The sequence below is a fragment of the Myotis yumanensis genome, unplaced genomic scaffold (assembly GCF_028538775.1).
Source record: "Myotis yumanensis isolate MYYU_CA2020_CCGP unplaced genomic scaffold, mMyoYum1.0.hap1 SCAF_17, whole genome shotgun sequence".
Lineage (NCBI taxonomy): Eukaryota > Metazoa > Chordata > Mammalia > Chiroptera > Vespertilionidae > Myotis > Myotis yumanensis.
Window position 1 is genome coordinate 35,815,042 of NW_027223768.1, and position 16,364 is coordinate 35,831,405.

The 16,364-nt window shown below is 46.9% G+C and overlaps 1 protein-coding gene across 6 annotated transcripts in view; it reads right to left on the reverse strand.

Moving 5' to 3' along the window:
- Positions 1 to 3,007: 3,007 nt before the first annotated feature.
- ATP2B4 (ATPase plasma membrane Ca2+ transporting 4) overlaps positions 3,008 to 16,364 on the reverse strand; it is a 96,293-nt gene continuing 82,936 nt past the window's right edge. For 3 of the 6 annotated variants that reach the window (XM_070396706.1, XM_070396704.1, XM_070396705.1), the window contains one exon: positions 3,008 to 7,542. In XM_070396706.1, the coding sequence (XP_070252807.1) occupies positions 7,228 to 7,542 (315 nt within the window). In that variant the 3' untranslated portion in view covers positions 3,008 to 7,227. Of the gene's footprint in view, positions 7,543 to 13,116; positions 13,298 to 16,364 lie in introns of all 6 variants that reach the window. The other 3 variants (XM_070396709.1, XM_070396708.1, XM_070396710.1) reach the window with 2 other exon arrangements.

Below are 16,364 nucleotides of genomic sequence, written 5' to 3' on the forward strand. Positions count from 1 at the left end.
GAGAGAGAGAGAGAGAGAGAAAGAAACATCAATGTGAGAGAGACACATTAATTGGTTGCCTCCCACAGGCACCCTGACTGGGGGCAGGTAGTGAACCCAAAACCCAGACACGTGCCCTTGACCGGGAATTAAACCCTTTGGTGCGCAGCCCACACTTTAACCATTGGGAAACACTGGCCGGGGTTGTTCTCCCTCTTATATGTGGCTGAGGGCAATTACTCGTTCCTAGCCTTTACCTCCCCAGCTTCACTTCCTCTTTCAAGCAAGTTTTCATGCCCATTGCTTTAAATGAGGCCAGCACAGGAAGATCTGGAGCTATAAAACTCCAATCAGCCTTTTAATGTAGTATTCCTGGATCTAAACTGACCAATAGGGCTGTGTGGAGGGTGACCTCCATTACAGGGGACATCAGAAAAACCAACTGGGACCGGGTCCATCCCAGCAGAGAGGGAGGTACCTGGCCGAGTGTGACGGCACCGGCCGCTCAGACAGCATTTCCCCCGCCTGCGATTTCACAAGCAGAAGCCAAACTTCTGATGGTGCTCTGGCTTCCAAACATGTAAGGTTATTCAAGTCCCCTTGTCAGTAAGTGACATGGTGTTCTGGTTTCACCAGCAGCCTCTCTGGAGGCGGCAGTGGGAGGCCCCTCAAGGAGACGGCTCCCTTCTACGTGTGTCTCCTGAGGACAGGGAGGTGTCCCACACAAGCTTCAGAGAAGTTAAGACTTGTGGTTAGTTCCACATCAGGATACAGGCAAGCCCAGAACCCAGACGCTCCTGCCTTCCAAAGCTGAGAGTATTACAGGCAATGGACCTCCCCTGGCTTAGGTTCACGCTGGGGAATGATCCACACAGAGAGGGTGACATGCTTGCATGTTTTATTTACAACAGAGTTTCAAAATTATTTGCTGGTAAAGGACATGCCATTTTCATTCTTCTTCCTGCTTGAGTGACCTGAGGACCATGCCCTAACACTCAGGTCAGAAGCTGGTAACTAGCTCACTGGTACCCAAAGAGTCATCTCTGGATTTGCCAGAGGAATTCAGGGAGTGGCCAGGTTGTGCGTGTACTTGGGAGGGAACCAGTCAGTCTTGGTGGAGAGCAACCAACAAACCCAGTGACTGTAGGGGGAGGATACGGTGGCTGAGAAAGGGGAGACTCACCAGCTGTTATTAAAGACGAGGTCCCAGTGCACGAATTTGTGCATGGGTGGGGTCCCTAGGCCTGGCTGGAGATCAGGGCCGATCGGGGCCTGCCGGCCAGGGGGAGGAACCACGGGAGGCTGGCCAGCTGGGGGAAGGGACTGCGGGAGGTTGGCCAGCCACGGGAGGTTGGCTGTGGGAGCACACTGACCACCAGGGGGCAGGTCCTGCGTTGAGTGTCTGCTCCCTGGTGGTCATTGCACATCATAGCGACTGGTCGACCAGTCATTCTGGTTGTTCAGTTGTCACGGTTGCTTAGGCTTTTATATATATAGATTGAAGGCACATAAACTATTCTTTTCTAGAACTGGGGGTAGGGAAAAGGATGGAAGAAAAGAGTGTGGTCTTTTCCATGTGGTAACTCCCAAGGAGCCGAGCTGGCTTTATACTTCATTAAACCAACATCTTAGGAGACATTGGTCTCTGCCAGAAAGCTACTATGAAGTTCATTCTTCTCAGTGCCTTACTGTGCACTGGGGCTAGGAGTGTGGATCCTTAAGATCCTGTCTGGCTTAGCAGAGAGGTGCAGACGTAGGGCCTAGCTAGGAAAAGGTGAGAGTACGAGGGGAAGCATAGGGACAAGCTTTACAAAGGACTCTGTGTGTATGTGTTTTGCACCCTTTTTGGCAAGGGTAATTGGGAGGGGACCGACGATGGGAAGAAAAAAAAGACCAGTTCTGTTTGGGAGTGACTTCTGGTATCAAGTGAGACCCAGCCCCTGTTATTACCTACTTTTTCTCTGCAGCCTGTTTAAAGGGACCAAGGGGGCAGCGTGGCTGCCTGCGGAGAGCAGCCTGGGACAGAGGCAAGAAAAGTGGGGATAAGACCTCTCACCGCGGAAGCCTTTTCCAACTCGGACGGCCTCCTCCTTCACAAGCAGCCTGTTCAGCCAGCCAGGAGGCTGGGCTGTTCTTCAGCATCACACTGCTCCTACAGAGCTGTGGGGAGCCCGGGGAGCCCACAGAGTCCTGCCGCCTGTTTTCAGACAGCTGCAAACTTGACTGTGCACGGGGTGGGAGCTGTAGGAAGGAGGCTTGAGTTCTGAGACATGAAAGCTCAGAACCTCAATGACTTGCCAGAAAGCTGTTTTGACCTAAAATTGGGGCCTCATATCAGTCATGCTAGTGACTCAATGAATGGGATAATTAACAAAAACAAAAGCAAAAATGTTGGGAAAGTGGGGGCTGGAGAATCCAGAGGGGAGGTAGGAGAAAGTGCTAATATAAGGGGAACCAATGTTCCCAAAAGGCATTTCACTTAAAAAATAAGTAAACAAGCCCAGCCGTCGTGGCTCAGTGATTGAGCATTGACCTATGAACCAGGAGGTCACGGTTCGATTCCCTGTCAAGGCACATTCCCGGGTTGTGGGCTCGATCCCCAGTGTGGGATGTACAGGAGGCAGCCAATCAATGATTCTCATCCATGATGTTTCTATCTCTCTCTCCCTCTCTGAAATCAATAAAAATATTATTTAAAAAAAACCAAATCAATAAAGCAAAGAAAAGAAAGGGCTGTCAAACTCACTTTTTCCTTCTCCTTCCAAATTCATCCTTTTTTAAAAGCTCCAGCCCCGACTGCAGATTGTAACTGAAGAGGGCAGAGCAGAGCTCGGACTACAAGGGAATGAAACTGGCAACCAGGGTACGAGTCGCCGAGGGAGACGTACGTGGCAGACCAGGGTCCACGCCTAAGCCGAGTTCTGGGCTTGAAGAGAGGGGCTCTCAACATGGCTGTGACATCCTTTCCCACCTTCAACGGACAACCAGGGACATCGCCCCAAAGTGAGACACATCGAGGACAGCGCAGTCACAAGTGGGTACGGGCTTTATTCTCAGTGCACAGCAGTACTGCGTTCTGCTCATCAGCAACAAGTTTTATTGGTTCCAAAAAATTATCCCTTTTTTCCATCTTTTCAAACTCCTACTCTTCCTGTCTCAGTGGAACAACATATTTGAATTTCAGATTTGTCAGTTTATAGCATTCCCGCCCCCCCCCCCCCCCCAAGAACCATATAAATACATGCAAAACATTGTACAGAGAGCTTAAATAATGTCAAAATGCAAATACAGATTGGGTGCACTGTTAAGCCGAACTGCAAATTATGGCAACACACACTGGGGTACACATTGCTCTGATATCACCATTTGCTTATTGATGTCATGCAGACCACAGCGGCCTATCTTTTGTTTTTATTATTTTATACAAAAAACAAAAAAAACAAAACACACAAACCAGTGCTTGCTATACTAGTTACAGAAAAAAGAAAAAGAGAAGAAACTCAAAATTCCTATCTCCGTGCTGATTTGAAAAGAACAGAGTAGTTAGATTGGTTGGCACATATATATGGCATATTCACATATGGCATATATACATATGGGGCGAAAACATGAACCCACAGCCACTTCAGTCAGGGGAGCTCACCTCCTCCATCTCTCTTAGTCAAGAGGAAAGGGGACAGCAGGCCTAACAGCAGGGCTGGGAAGGCAAAAAAGACGGGCACTGAGCTAACTGCAAGGGGGTCTGGTCTACTCTGAGGGAGGGGCTGGAATGGCTTAGAAACAGCAGGCATTGCAAATGCCTCACCCCCACCGCTGCTGGGGAAGGGGGGTGGTCCCTCGTTCTGAAAGTGAGGAAATGGGCACTTTGTGATGGTACAGGGGCAGCTTCAGTCGATAGGCAAGGATGCAGGAGAGAAAGGAAGCTCTGCATTGGGGGTGGTGGGGGTGGGTTCAGGGCACAGGTGAGCTTGCCTAGTCCCTCTGGGTTATCGGCAGTGAGGCAGTCACTCAGATTTAAGTGCAAACGCTCCCCTCTGACACTCAAGGGGAAGAAGAAACCCAAACCTACAGAACCCACGAGTGCCAGAGGGGTTTCTCGGAGGTCTCTCTACAACTTTCAGGGATGCGAGTCATTGCAGAGGTCAGAGGGCACCTACGGGAGGGACCGAGCCCCAAGACTGTCGGCCAGGGCTAGAACCAGCCTTTGTCCTCTTCCACTTACAGCTCTATCCCCCATCTTATATCTTGCATGAAGCCTTTCTAGGGGAGGGGAGGAAGTCCCAACTCAGATCCTTGCATAAAAACTCACTGATGGAAAGTTCCAGGGACAACCGGAGGGAAAAGAACCTCCTATCGGAGGTAAAAAATGCAAACCCCAAATCAGAGGATCCTTGCAGCCCAAGAGATGTTCATCTCTTGGGCCCTACTCTGCCAGCTATGCATCAAGAAACAAAATCCAACCAAGGCCCCTGACCCTCATCCCTAAGCCCCCAGAGCCTCGCACCCACCTCCCAGGGGCCCACGCTCATTCGCTGCTGGCCCTCCCTTCTTGCTGGGTGCTTCCCTTCCCATCAGCCTACTGCCCATTTTTCTAGATTTATCAAGAGAGTAATCTAGGACACTATTTCCCCCTTCTCCCCATCAGACCCTTTTCAAACCCAAAGCACCGTTTTTGGGAAAAGCTTTAACTTATGCCGTATTTACTCACTGCCAGTTGGATCACTGAAACGGAATAGGAAAAAACTCATATAAAAAACATAGGCACATAAACACTTAAACTTACCAAGTTCTGTAGCAACAAAATTTATATTAAAAAAGTCTAGAACCCAACAAGTTTCCCCCCCCTAAGTATAAAGATGGCTGTTTGGAGAAAGGAATTACGCTGCATTGGTTTGGAAACCAATGACAAATATACTAAGTCACCTGTCATGTTAAACAGCTGGTTATGTGCTCCCTCCACAGGGTTACATGACAGCACTTTATTTTACATCCTTTAAACAAAATACATATGGCTGACTCAAAAAATACGTTTCTGATCTAAAGAAAACTATATATTTTTTTTGCATAATATTTCTATATTTTCTCTCCTACTGTGGAAACTAGAATACACAAAAAACCGTTGACTTTAAAAGTAGACACTAGCTCTCAGGAGTAACCTGTCGGGCACCATGAGAGTCTTTTTGGAGCAGGAATGGTAAAATCGCCTCCAAAGTTTGTTATTGGCTTTTTATTTTTTTAAAAAACTGATCTGAGGTAATAAAAGACTTGACAGAACGAAATCTTCCAATGTACTTAATAAATAGACATGTGAACACCTAAGACCTTGCATGAGCTGTCTCTCCTCCCCCATGTTACAGACAGAGAAAAGGTCACTGACGCAGGTCACCTTTACAAAACCCAAATCCAACGTGGTTGATTCTGTAATAACGGGATGTGTAGGGAGCATGTTTCTTTCCTCTTCCTGCCTTGGCCAGCTCAGGTGAAAGCGGGAGAGGGGGTGGCAGCCAGAAGAAAAGGCTGGAGAAGACAGGTTCCGGTGCCCTTCCTCTCACGGATGGACATTTGGCAGTTCACAAGAGCCTCAAGCCCTTCTCCCTTCTCCCATGGCGCTGCAAAGTGGGGCAGGCTTCCCCAGCTATCCAACGGGAGGAGGGAATTGACAGACACGAGAGAGCCCCCTGCTCGGAGAGAAAACTGGAGCTGCTGCCAATGTGGCTCCACCTTGTCCCATGAAGGAACACTTAGAGAGTCTCCTAGTGAAGTCCCCAGCTCCTGAGAGGCAGGTGAGAGGGGGTGCTTTGGGCAGTGTTCAGGGAAAGAAGGCACAGGGCTTGATTGTGCAGCAGGCGAGCACGCTCTGGAGAGGGGCTTGAGTGGGGCACAAGAGGGGAAGGTGGGAAGGACGGAGGGGAGCTCTGCAGGGTGGGTCTTTTGCTCCTTTCAGTCAGCAAAATGTCACTGGAGCCTCCCACTCTGGATTCATATTTTCAAAATCAAAGTATCTGAGGAAGGTTGGGACCTTTTCAGAGACAGGACAAGTTAGGGAACACAGCAAAGAGTAGAGTTAGACAACTGACGGGAATATCAAAGCTGGGACCCAAGCTCAGATCCTAGACGGCCCTTAGGCCTCTCCCAAGGCTTCTCAACACTCACTCCCCCAATAACCAGGTCCTGCCCTGGAAGAGTCTTGGCAGATGGCTTTGAAAGCAGCAGTGGCCACCCCAGGACTCTCTAAGAGTTGGCTTTCATGGTCTGTCTGGTCCTAGACATGCCAGCTCCTGGTCCTCGATACCAAAGCTCAGTTAGAAGACAGGGCCATCTCAACAGACTCATTTACCACCACTTTAGAAATACGAGAAATCTCAGGGTGATGGTAAAAACCAAATACCACACATGTGAAAGCTTCATGGTCAAGGTTGATCTCCCTAGCACGTAGACACCACACATACCTGACAAGTGTAGAAGTAGATAACCGATAATAGCAAGAACACATTCTTACCAGCTTTCAATTGCTTCAAAAGACCCTGTTAGCAAAGAAAACCTATCTGCCTCTAGAACTAAATCAACGGTTCCATAGGGGCCAGAAGGAAGAATGGTCAAATTTGACTTAATTCAGCCAGGTCCTTTCCACTTTCTTAATCATCACAACTTAAAAAAAAAAAAAGTGTAGGTAAGGAAGACAATAGTTAAGAGAGAGTGGAGAAGTTTGACTGGAAGGGTAGAAAGAGCTACAGGGCTTTAGGTATAAGCTTTCAAAATGGGAAAACAATTTTAAAAACAATCACTCTATAGGCTAATTCCATACATTCCATTCCTGCTTCCCACACATTTCATTTGAGAATATTTGTCTTGCTGAACCCTCAACTGAGGTTATAAATGACACAGACTCATAAGGTAAAATCCAGAAGTCAGGAGATGGCAACATAAGCATGAATACTGGGGGAGAATTCGGTTGGAATGAATGCTAAGAAGATCGTATCATTTCTTTAAAAATGACAACTGATACACTCAAGGAGTAGGTTTTAGTATTCACTACCCGGCAGGGGTTTGACTAGGTCCTGCTACAAACCCCAACTCAAGTTTAAGTAGAAATCCTTAGGTATGTTCTCTTGCCTCTTCGTGGTCAGGTAGCGCTCACACATACTTGGGAGCAGCTGACATGACAGCGAAAAGTCCCATCATCATCTCATAGATGGGAGAGATGAACAGGAAATAGAAGAAGCAAGAATGGGAGGCAGAGAATGACGTTCAGACTGATGTCTCCAGGCTATGTAGAGGGCTGTCAGAGTAGGAGGGAACAATTTGCACCTGGCTGCAATCCACGGCATTGTTGTTTGTGTTGGCGGATGGAGTGACCTCACCATCCAACAGGAGCACCCTAGTCCCAGACTTAGGAACCTTTTCAAAAATTTTCTCCGCTTGCTCATCCAGGAGTGGTGTTCGTGGCCCCTCCTCATCTATGGCGAATTCAGGGTGGGTCATGAAGTTGTGGATGGAGTTTTGGTTCTTGGGTGTCTGGATGCTTTCATGGAGGGAACTATGGAATGCTTTGACCACTTTGATCTATACCAGGGGGAGGAAGAGAAGGATGAGAAAATACAGATATGAGAATTGGCCAGTAGAACAAGAAACTGGTGGTTTGAGGAGAGAAACAAATCCCAAACTACCAAACATTATTGATCAACAACAAAAACCATACAATAGGACACTAAAAACATTTACGTGGCTCAACTTTCAAGCACTGGGGTGGGGTGAGGTGAGTAATGGCAAACAACTAGGATGTTTTAAAAGCTGCAGTAAAAAAAGTAGAAAACTCAAAGCAAAGTTAGCATTCCCAAACAATTCACTCTTAAATGAAACAGAAAACAAAAAGATTCATTAGTTCTTTCGAACAGAGGGCACAAAGGTTGGAACGAGGTGCAAATTAATAGCCAAATTTAAAAGGTGAGTCAGACATGTGGACTTCTGTATTGAGGCCAAACATTTTGTGAATGTGGAATAAAAAGATTACACATTGAGGTTTAGTTATCTGTTTAAAACCCTCAAAGAGCCCAACACATACCAATCTGTACATAATATACTTTGGGTGACAAGTGACCATGAATACAATGCAGCAAGGCAGACAAACCAATCTTCATTTGTGTCAGCAGCATGCAAGAAATTAGAACTTATACTTTTTAATTGAAGAATTGCTCTTTCATCAGGTAACACACATATATTTATATCCCACAACCTCCACCCTGTCCCCTTCCTTCCGTCCTTCCCCTGGAAGATGTGGATGAAATACAGGTATCAAAGGTATCAAAAGACACCTTCCTCCTGATACTGAGAGAAGACCTGGCTCTCACACTCAGATGCATGTCTATGTCTCTGACACATGGTAACTCTGCCCAGTCTCATAGCTTCCTCCAGCTATTTTTAAATTGCAAAGAGAAGCATGATCTTACGTGAAGGAAAAGGATGGGACCTAGGGTGGGTGTAATCCTGGGGGCAGTGCTACAAACAAGTGGCTTTTCTCATGGGGTGGATGAAGAAGATGAAGGAAAAAAACCAACATGTAGTTTTACTGTACGAAGAAAGGGATTCAGTCAATTTAGAGAAAGGGGAAAGAATTGACCATAATTAATCTCTGAGACCAGACTGTGCCTTACCCAACACTACCCACTTTGGTAGCCTGCTTTTCTGAACTGCAGGTCTCTCTAAGGCAGATGTGGGGAACCTTTTTTGTGCCAAGGGCCATTTGGATATTTATAATATCACTAGAGGCCTGGTGCACAAATTCGTGCATGAGTGGGATCCGGCCGGCCTGCCCTGATGGGGGCCCATCGGGCCAGGCCAGCGGGGGCGGGGGAGGGGCCGCAGGCAGTTGGCCAGCTGGCCCCACCCCCGATCGGGGTGTTGGGGGCTGATTGGGGGCTGGGCAGGTGAGGTGGGAAGAGGGCTGATTGGGGCCTGGATCAGACTGGTTGGCTGCTGCAGTACATACCATAGCCACTGGTCGTTCTAGTCATTCCACCATTCCAGTTGCTGGGCTTTTATATATATAGATTCTTAGGCCACACAAAACTATCAACTTAAAAATTAGCCTGTTGTATTTGGTCAAACATTTAATTAACTCACCCCTAATGCTTTGGCAGGGCCAGACCAAATGATTTTGCAGGCCTTATATGGCCCACGGGCTGCATGTTCCCCACCCCTGCTTCAAGGGATGATTTAGAACCTGCTTTAGTAGGATTGGGATTGGGAGAGAAAGTTGAATCCTGAGAGGTTGGAGAGAGAGGCCAGGGGAAAAGAAAGCAGTTGTAGGATTTTCGTTGGTGGCTGATCCTAGTCTTGTTCGAAAATTCTTCCCTTGGAAAAGAAGTGGGAGTAACACAGGAGAAACTGTTGAGGTGGGGATGGGGGATAGGGAGAAATGATGAGTGTTGGGTTAGGGCACCTCATACATTCCTCTGCTGTGTAACCAAAGAATACGTTCCCGGAGAAGAGGTAAGAATGTGGAGACAGCAGAGCATACAGAGAGTCAGGCAAATAATTTGGTTGGATTGCCTGTCCCAGTGCTTCCTATCACTGTATAGAGTCTTCAAAAATAGTGTGTAAAGTAGGTTCACTAAAGTTGTATCTCTGCTGGCTAGACTTTCCTTATTCTATGACAGCCTGGAAGACCCACCAGGACTGAGGGTGCTCAGAGCTTAGAGGGCAAAGGATTCTTTGCCACTCAGTAGAATCAATTCAACACCCCCACCAAGCAGAATCAAGGAACCAGGGTACACATTCACCATGCTGAAGAGAAAGTAAGGACCTGCTTTTCCATCCTTCTGTGATTCCTACTGACCATCTGATAGGTGAATTTTACCTGTTATGCTCTCTTTGATCCAGATCGAGGTGAGATTAGATGGAATAGAGTCTCCATCTGGTCTTCAGGAGGCTCCAAGTTTTAACTGATCTACGTCAAACTTAGAGCAAGGCAAGTTGGTTTGAGTAAACCTAAATCCAATGCCTTCTCCCCTGGCCCTGGTCAAGAGAAGGGTTCAAAGCCATGCCACTCCCTACAGGGGTGATAAGATAGCCCATACTTTCCACCTGCTCTTGAGATCTCAAAATTTCTAACAAGTGCTGCAGGTACCTTTATACCACCAGTTGATCATCTTCGATACCAGTAATTTTCAAACTTCCTGCTTCTGTTGTTTTAAGCATTGAGTACTTTATAGAAAGAATTATATTTGAAGTCTAATGTATAAAACAGATTTTTAAAAACTGGGGTTGTAGTGAGGGTCTGGAGCCCTACTTGCTGGCTTTTCCTCTCACCTGTTGGGGTGATCATAACAACTGTTACAGGCAAACAATAAGGGAGATAGAAAAGTGAATTGGGGGTGGGTAAATGGAACAAATAGGGAAATTTTCTTCTTTGGGGGAGCAAGGAACAGCCATCTGGCTGGACTGCAGGACTTCTGGAATCTAAAGGGAAACCAGTCACCTGCAAGGAAGCTCAAGTGAAGTGGAGCCAGAAAGCTAGGGAGCATCATCTGGAGACTGGGGACAGAGGAAAGAGTGAGGGGATAGAGGGCACGGGGCTGTACCAGAAGGCTCCTCAAGCCCCACACGGGCCTCAGAGATACATAACTCATGTTGCTGAACAATCACAAAGATAACCATCATCACTCCACCCAGGTCCTCTTCCCTGCCTGAGGCATGCTGCGTGGTGCAGGAGCGGTGTACAGGGCACAAGACAGCCAGTGAGGCAGGTGCTGTGAAAGCATTAGGGTCTCTCCACTCAGCCAATCAACCCTTCCTTCCCTGGTCATCGTCTCTGAAAACCTTTGGGAAATGTTTCTGTGGTGGTCCCTGTCCTACTGGTGAAGTGGTGGATTGAAGGGCAACTCTTTCTCATGACTCAGGAGCCCCAACCAGGCTAGACCTTGGTGCTAGCTCAATGAACAGGCAGATGAAGACTCCATTTCCTGAGCTGGTATTCTGTAGTCTTCTGCTCACTTTTCAGAAACCGGGGCGGGGTGGAGAGGAGTGGGAGAGAAGAGATTAGGACCTTCCTATAGAGGGAAATCTTAGGGATTTATCTACTGAAGGTTAGATAAATAATTGAATTTATGTGGAGACCTAAAATGGGAAAGGGAGTTTTAAACATGACTATAACTTCTAGGACCTACAAGGAAGAAGAAGCCAGAGAAAGAGCAAGGATGACCTGTCTCTCCTGATGGATTTTCTAGTCTTTGATGGTTTGTAGCCTACCCTCTACCAGCAATTCTACAAGAGCCCAGTGGGCTCTGTGCCTTCTGCTTAGCTCCTTCTACCTTCGAATTGCTGGGATATCTGATACTAACCCTTCCTAGCATAAAAGCATGATTAAAAAAAAAAGAACAAAAATTAGTTAGAAGAATATGGCAAAACTAGAAGAAATGGAAATAAGAGAGGAATACGGGAGAATTAGGGCGAGAGGCTCTTGGATATTTGCAGAGTAAGACTTCTTTAGTACTTTGACTGCCTTTGGGCCAAAAGAAATATGTATTTATATACCCCGCCCCCCCCCCAATACCTCACATGAGAACACTTGCAGTTGGTTAAAAAGACAACAAATAATCTGTCCTGACCAGGTGGCTCAGTTGGTTGGAGTGTTGTCCTGTACACCAAAAGGTTTTGGGTCTGACTCCTGGTTAGGGCACATACCAAGGTTGTGAGTTTGATCCCCAGTCAGGTGTGTACAGGAGGTAACTGATAAATGTTTCTCTCTCACATTGATGTTTCTCCCTCTCTCTCTGATCAATAAACATATCCTTGGGTGAGGGTTTTTAAAAAAAGATAACAAGTTATCTAAGCCTGGTCAATCTATGCAGCTCATAACCATGTGAACTACAAACAGTGCAACTGTTCTTTCTTCACCCCTCATCCCTTGGTTGGAAGGGGGGGTTGGGAGGAAGGGAGAGACAAACACTCAGATATCTGAAACTCACAATATACTTAATACAGAGGGATTCCTTTCCTACCAAATACTATAATAGCACCACCAGAAAACAGACTTCTCTCTCCTCTCAGTAGCCCATTTGGGACAGGTAAAATGACTAGGGATAGGAAGGCATAAGCATTAGCAAGTATCCAATAATCTACCAATGGGAGCACCATTGGTTGAGTGTGGGCAGCATCCCAATAAATAGGCTGGCTAAGAAAGGGGTTCCCAAAACTTTATGTGCAAAATGCGATATAAGGGCTCACTGTAGGCGAGGCAATAGTTTTCAAACTTCCTGCTTCTATCTTTCTATTCTATTCCTAGAAGCAAGGAAAAAAAAAAAGGTTGCTCTTCAGAAATTCCTAAATAATAAGTTTAACAGGTGAAGAAAAATGTTATTTTGACCGTTCCATATATTTTCCTCCCTAGATGTGAATTAATTGACTCTTAAACCAGAATTTAGTTTAAAGTCCCTGAAAAATAAAACAACAGGGCTGCTCAGCCCTGTGCATTTGCATTGAAAGCTTTCATGTCTTCTTCACATTCAGTTCTAACTTTTATGCCAACACTGCCAGCTAACAATAGAGTGGTCTCCATAAAGGAGTATTATTAATGGCAAAGTTCAATACTGGTTAATTATGAAAGGTCTAATGGTAAAAAAAAAAACAACCCAGGGGAACAATAGCCCCCTTCATACCTTTCTTAGGAGACCTCAAATTTGCCTCCAGATGAAGAGAGTTCTGGGTTTCATTTGACCTAACCTTACATCTAGCCTCAGGAACTGAGGAGCAGACAGAGAGGAACAACAACATATCAGAACAAAGCAAAATACAGAAAAAAAAAAATAAAGTAAAGCAAAACAAAAAAACTTGAGGAAGAAACAAGCAATGCAGAGGAACAACTAGAAAACAGGGCTATTGTCTTTAAAATGGTTATGGTTTAATAGTTTTTCAACATTATTAATAAATAAATACATAAATAATAAATAATTAATAAATAAATAGGCAGGCACATAGGCTGGTTTTGGAGTGGGCTTTTTATCCAGTTTTTCTTCCCTGAAGTCAGAGGTCAAAGGGAAAACCAAAAGAAAAAGATAACCATGGTCGGTTAAAGTGGATGCCACGTGCTCTCTTGTGGTCATTTTAGCAAATCATGCATCATAATAGACTATCACTCACTGCCCAGAGTAGGAGATGAAACAGCATCAGGAACAGAAGTGTTGGGGGAAGATTTGACTGGTGGAACTGTTACATAGGATGAGCTAGGAACATGTTTTACATCAAGGTGTTGACCCATGGTCGGTCGCTTTATGACTCCCTTAAAATTGGCTCCCGTCTGGAATGTGTTAATTACGTCGATCTGCAAAGAATCAGAGAGTGAAACAGCTTTGCTCCACAGTCAGGGAGAGGTGAAGAGAGAGAAAGGGAGGGTGGTGGAGGGTTCGGGAAGGGGGACGGAAGGAGCTGGGAAACAGGCCAGGAGAGAGAAAGCCAGATATCCCTCACACACAAAGCAGTGGTGAGGAGCAGGGGGAAACGTGTCCATTGCACATCACACTTCATTTCGGGAACAATTTGCCATGGAGTCCAAATACCCAGCCAGAATCCGGCCTGCTCTCCCCTTTTAGCCAATTGGAGGCTATTTTAGGAATGCCGGTGTCTAAGGCATCTAAAATTTCTAGGGACTCCCACACTCCATGATGACTCAGACAGTGATAGCCTATTCACTGTTTTCATCTGTACTCTTAAAAAATCAGGTGTGCAATTTAAAATAGAAGGCAAAGTATATATTACTGAATCTTGAGGTTCAGGAACCTCTAAACCAATGAAATCGACTACCTATTTTTACAGATTTTCCAAGAAAATAACTCATGTGTTTAAAGGAAAAACAGCCCATACATAGGGGGCCATGGTGGCAAGGCTCCTGGGTCATGGGTTGCTGGGCTCACTCTCTTAGGGGGTTCTTCTCTGAGACATCCTTCCCTTGGTCTGAGGTAGACAGGGACAGAGAATGGAGCTCAGAAATCCAATGGCCAGGCTCTCCAATGGCCAGGCTCTTTAGAGAGGATGCCACTAGCTGCATTAATGCATTGTAGATCCAGAAATGTCCAGCAGAAATGCTGACAATAACTCAGCAGGGAGACTGAGGGAGGGAGGGGCAGAAAGAGTTGTTGCTAGTTGGTGGGTGGTGAGCAGCCTTAAGGCTATCCCTACGTAGCGGTCTGTGGACTTATCTGGGACAGAGGCAATCCATGCCATTTGTTTTCCAGTGATGGTCTGGGTGTGGGGCCTTGGTCAAACCTACCATCCTTATCCCTGACCCCTAAGTAACAAGGAACAAATCAAAAGGAGTTCCTTTATCCTTCAGAATCTGGTAGAATCATCTTAAAAACGCCCACGGGCTTAGTACCAATGGCCAATCTCCCAGGAATGCTGGAAGGGCCTGATTCCACTCATCTGACTGCATTTCCCAGGAGCGAAGGTGGGAAAGCAGGCACCGTGAGAGTCAGCTAGTCTTACTTATAAAGCTTCCTGAGAAGCCATGAAGTGTGCAGGGCTAGTTTCTGGATTTTGAGCGGAAACACCACCCCTTCACCAGTTCTCAGTTCCAGGGACAGAGCAGCCTGATCCCGTAGGAGGAAAGGGTCTGCATGGAGGGAGGGCTCAGCTACATGGAGAAGAGGCTGTGGCGACACCTCCCTCAGCGCTTTCCTAGGCTTATGAGGTCTCATCTTCCACAATGAAATCAGATCCCAGCTTTACCTTCCCCAGGTTCTAGCCCTTGTTTCCCAAACTTCTGCTTTCTAGTGCTTTTAGCTCTCCCCAGCGAAAGGGACCAGGACGGGACAAGGGCTTGGCAACACCTCCCGCCCTAAGTGTTGCCATGAGAATGGCAACAAAGATCAGGAATCAGATGGCAGGGGGTTTTGTTAGGACTCTGCTGAGGCTGAAGAACTGTGCCAGGAGAGAGCTTCAGGTGCCGGATACAGGTTGGCACAGGCAGCCTCGTCTGCTTAGTCAGGTGCACACTGCAATGGCACGGATTTGGTTACTGTGGCATCTTTCACAGGCTGCCTTTGCTGCCTAAGTTTAGGCTTTAATGCCATTCTGGCCCAACCGCCTCATGCTCCAATCGGGAAAGGTAGCATTCTTAAAGCTCTGTAGGCCATGAAACTACACAGTCCAAGGAGTGAACATTGGTGGTGGAGGGGGAAGGAAGGAAGATCCATGAGTCTCAAGCCCCAGGAGAGAAGACTGGCCAGGAGCCAGGAGACACTGGAACAAGGGAGTCCTGGCTAGGAAAGAAACCACATAGTAGGAGAGGAGGCAGAGGATCCTGAGGGGAAGAAAAGCAGACAGGTTATTTCGAAAACAGCAGATGTGAAGGAAAGCACTGGGCCTTAGTGACAGGAGCCAAAGGTGCCAGGTTCCCTGGGCCCTGAGGCCACTGCTGGGTGGGCCAGCAGCCTGGAGAGTGGTGGGGACTCGGGATGTTCCGAGGCAGTGTGTGCAGGTCCTGTGGGAATTGCCCTCTCTGGGAGGAGGAACTCGAGGGAGGGGGAGGGAGTCCCAGTGTTTTCCTACCTGGCCCCTTTCCCGCGCCCACTTGTTCCTTGCCTCCGAGAGACAAGTTCTCAGCAGGCATTTAGTTTAGAATATCCACTGTACCTCCTCTCTATGCACTAAGGAGAAAAGGCGGGCTTGACTAGGGAACTTTCTAAATATCTGCAAGGCTAATTTTAGAGAGTGACACTTATTTCTGGGTCTCAGCCAATCAGTAGAGAGGGATAGGCCTGTTCTTTGGAGAGCATCCTTGATATCTTGGGATTTAAAGTTTCTTGAAGTGGGAAATCTCAGGACTAACACAACTGAGGCCTGTGGGGCAGGAACAGGGAGGGTGGCAGGGTTACCAGTGCCTGGACCGGCCCACTCACCCAGCAGAAGGTAGATACAGTGGCATAAAAAGTGGGGGAGAGTTTCTGTAAGGCTGTAGGCAGGGGACTTAAGAGCAAGAGGAAAGCTTCTCTTCTCTCTCAGAAATTGCAAGAAAACGAAGTTTGAAGAAATGATAGCTTCTTTTTGGGGAAGCAAGTCTGGATCCTGCAAACGATACTCAGGCATTGAGAGACCAGTCATTTATACACACTTAGCCATCAGGTTCTCCACCATGACCTTAAATTTCAAGTGGGGAAGATTTAAGAGGGTGAGTTTCTTTGACAAAAATCCCTCCAGGTAACATCGACATTACCCTGGCAGCGGCTTGAGGATGTATATTAAGTGCCTGCTGGGGCTGCTGGCATAGAGACACTATCTAACTCCTTCCTTCTGAAGGGTAGGGAAGGACTCTGAACTTTCCCACCCTGGGTTAGGTCTAGTGCTTGAGAGAGACCTCGTACAGGAAGCTAGCCCAGCCCAATGGAGGGTGG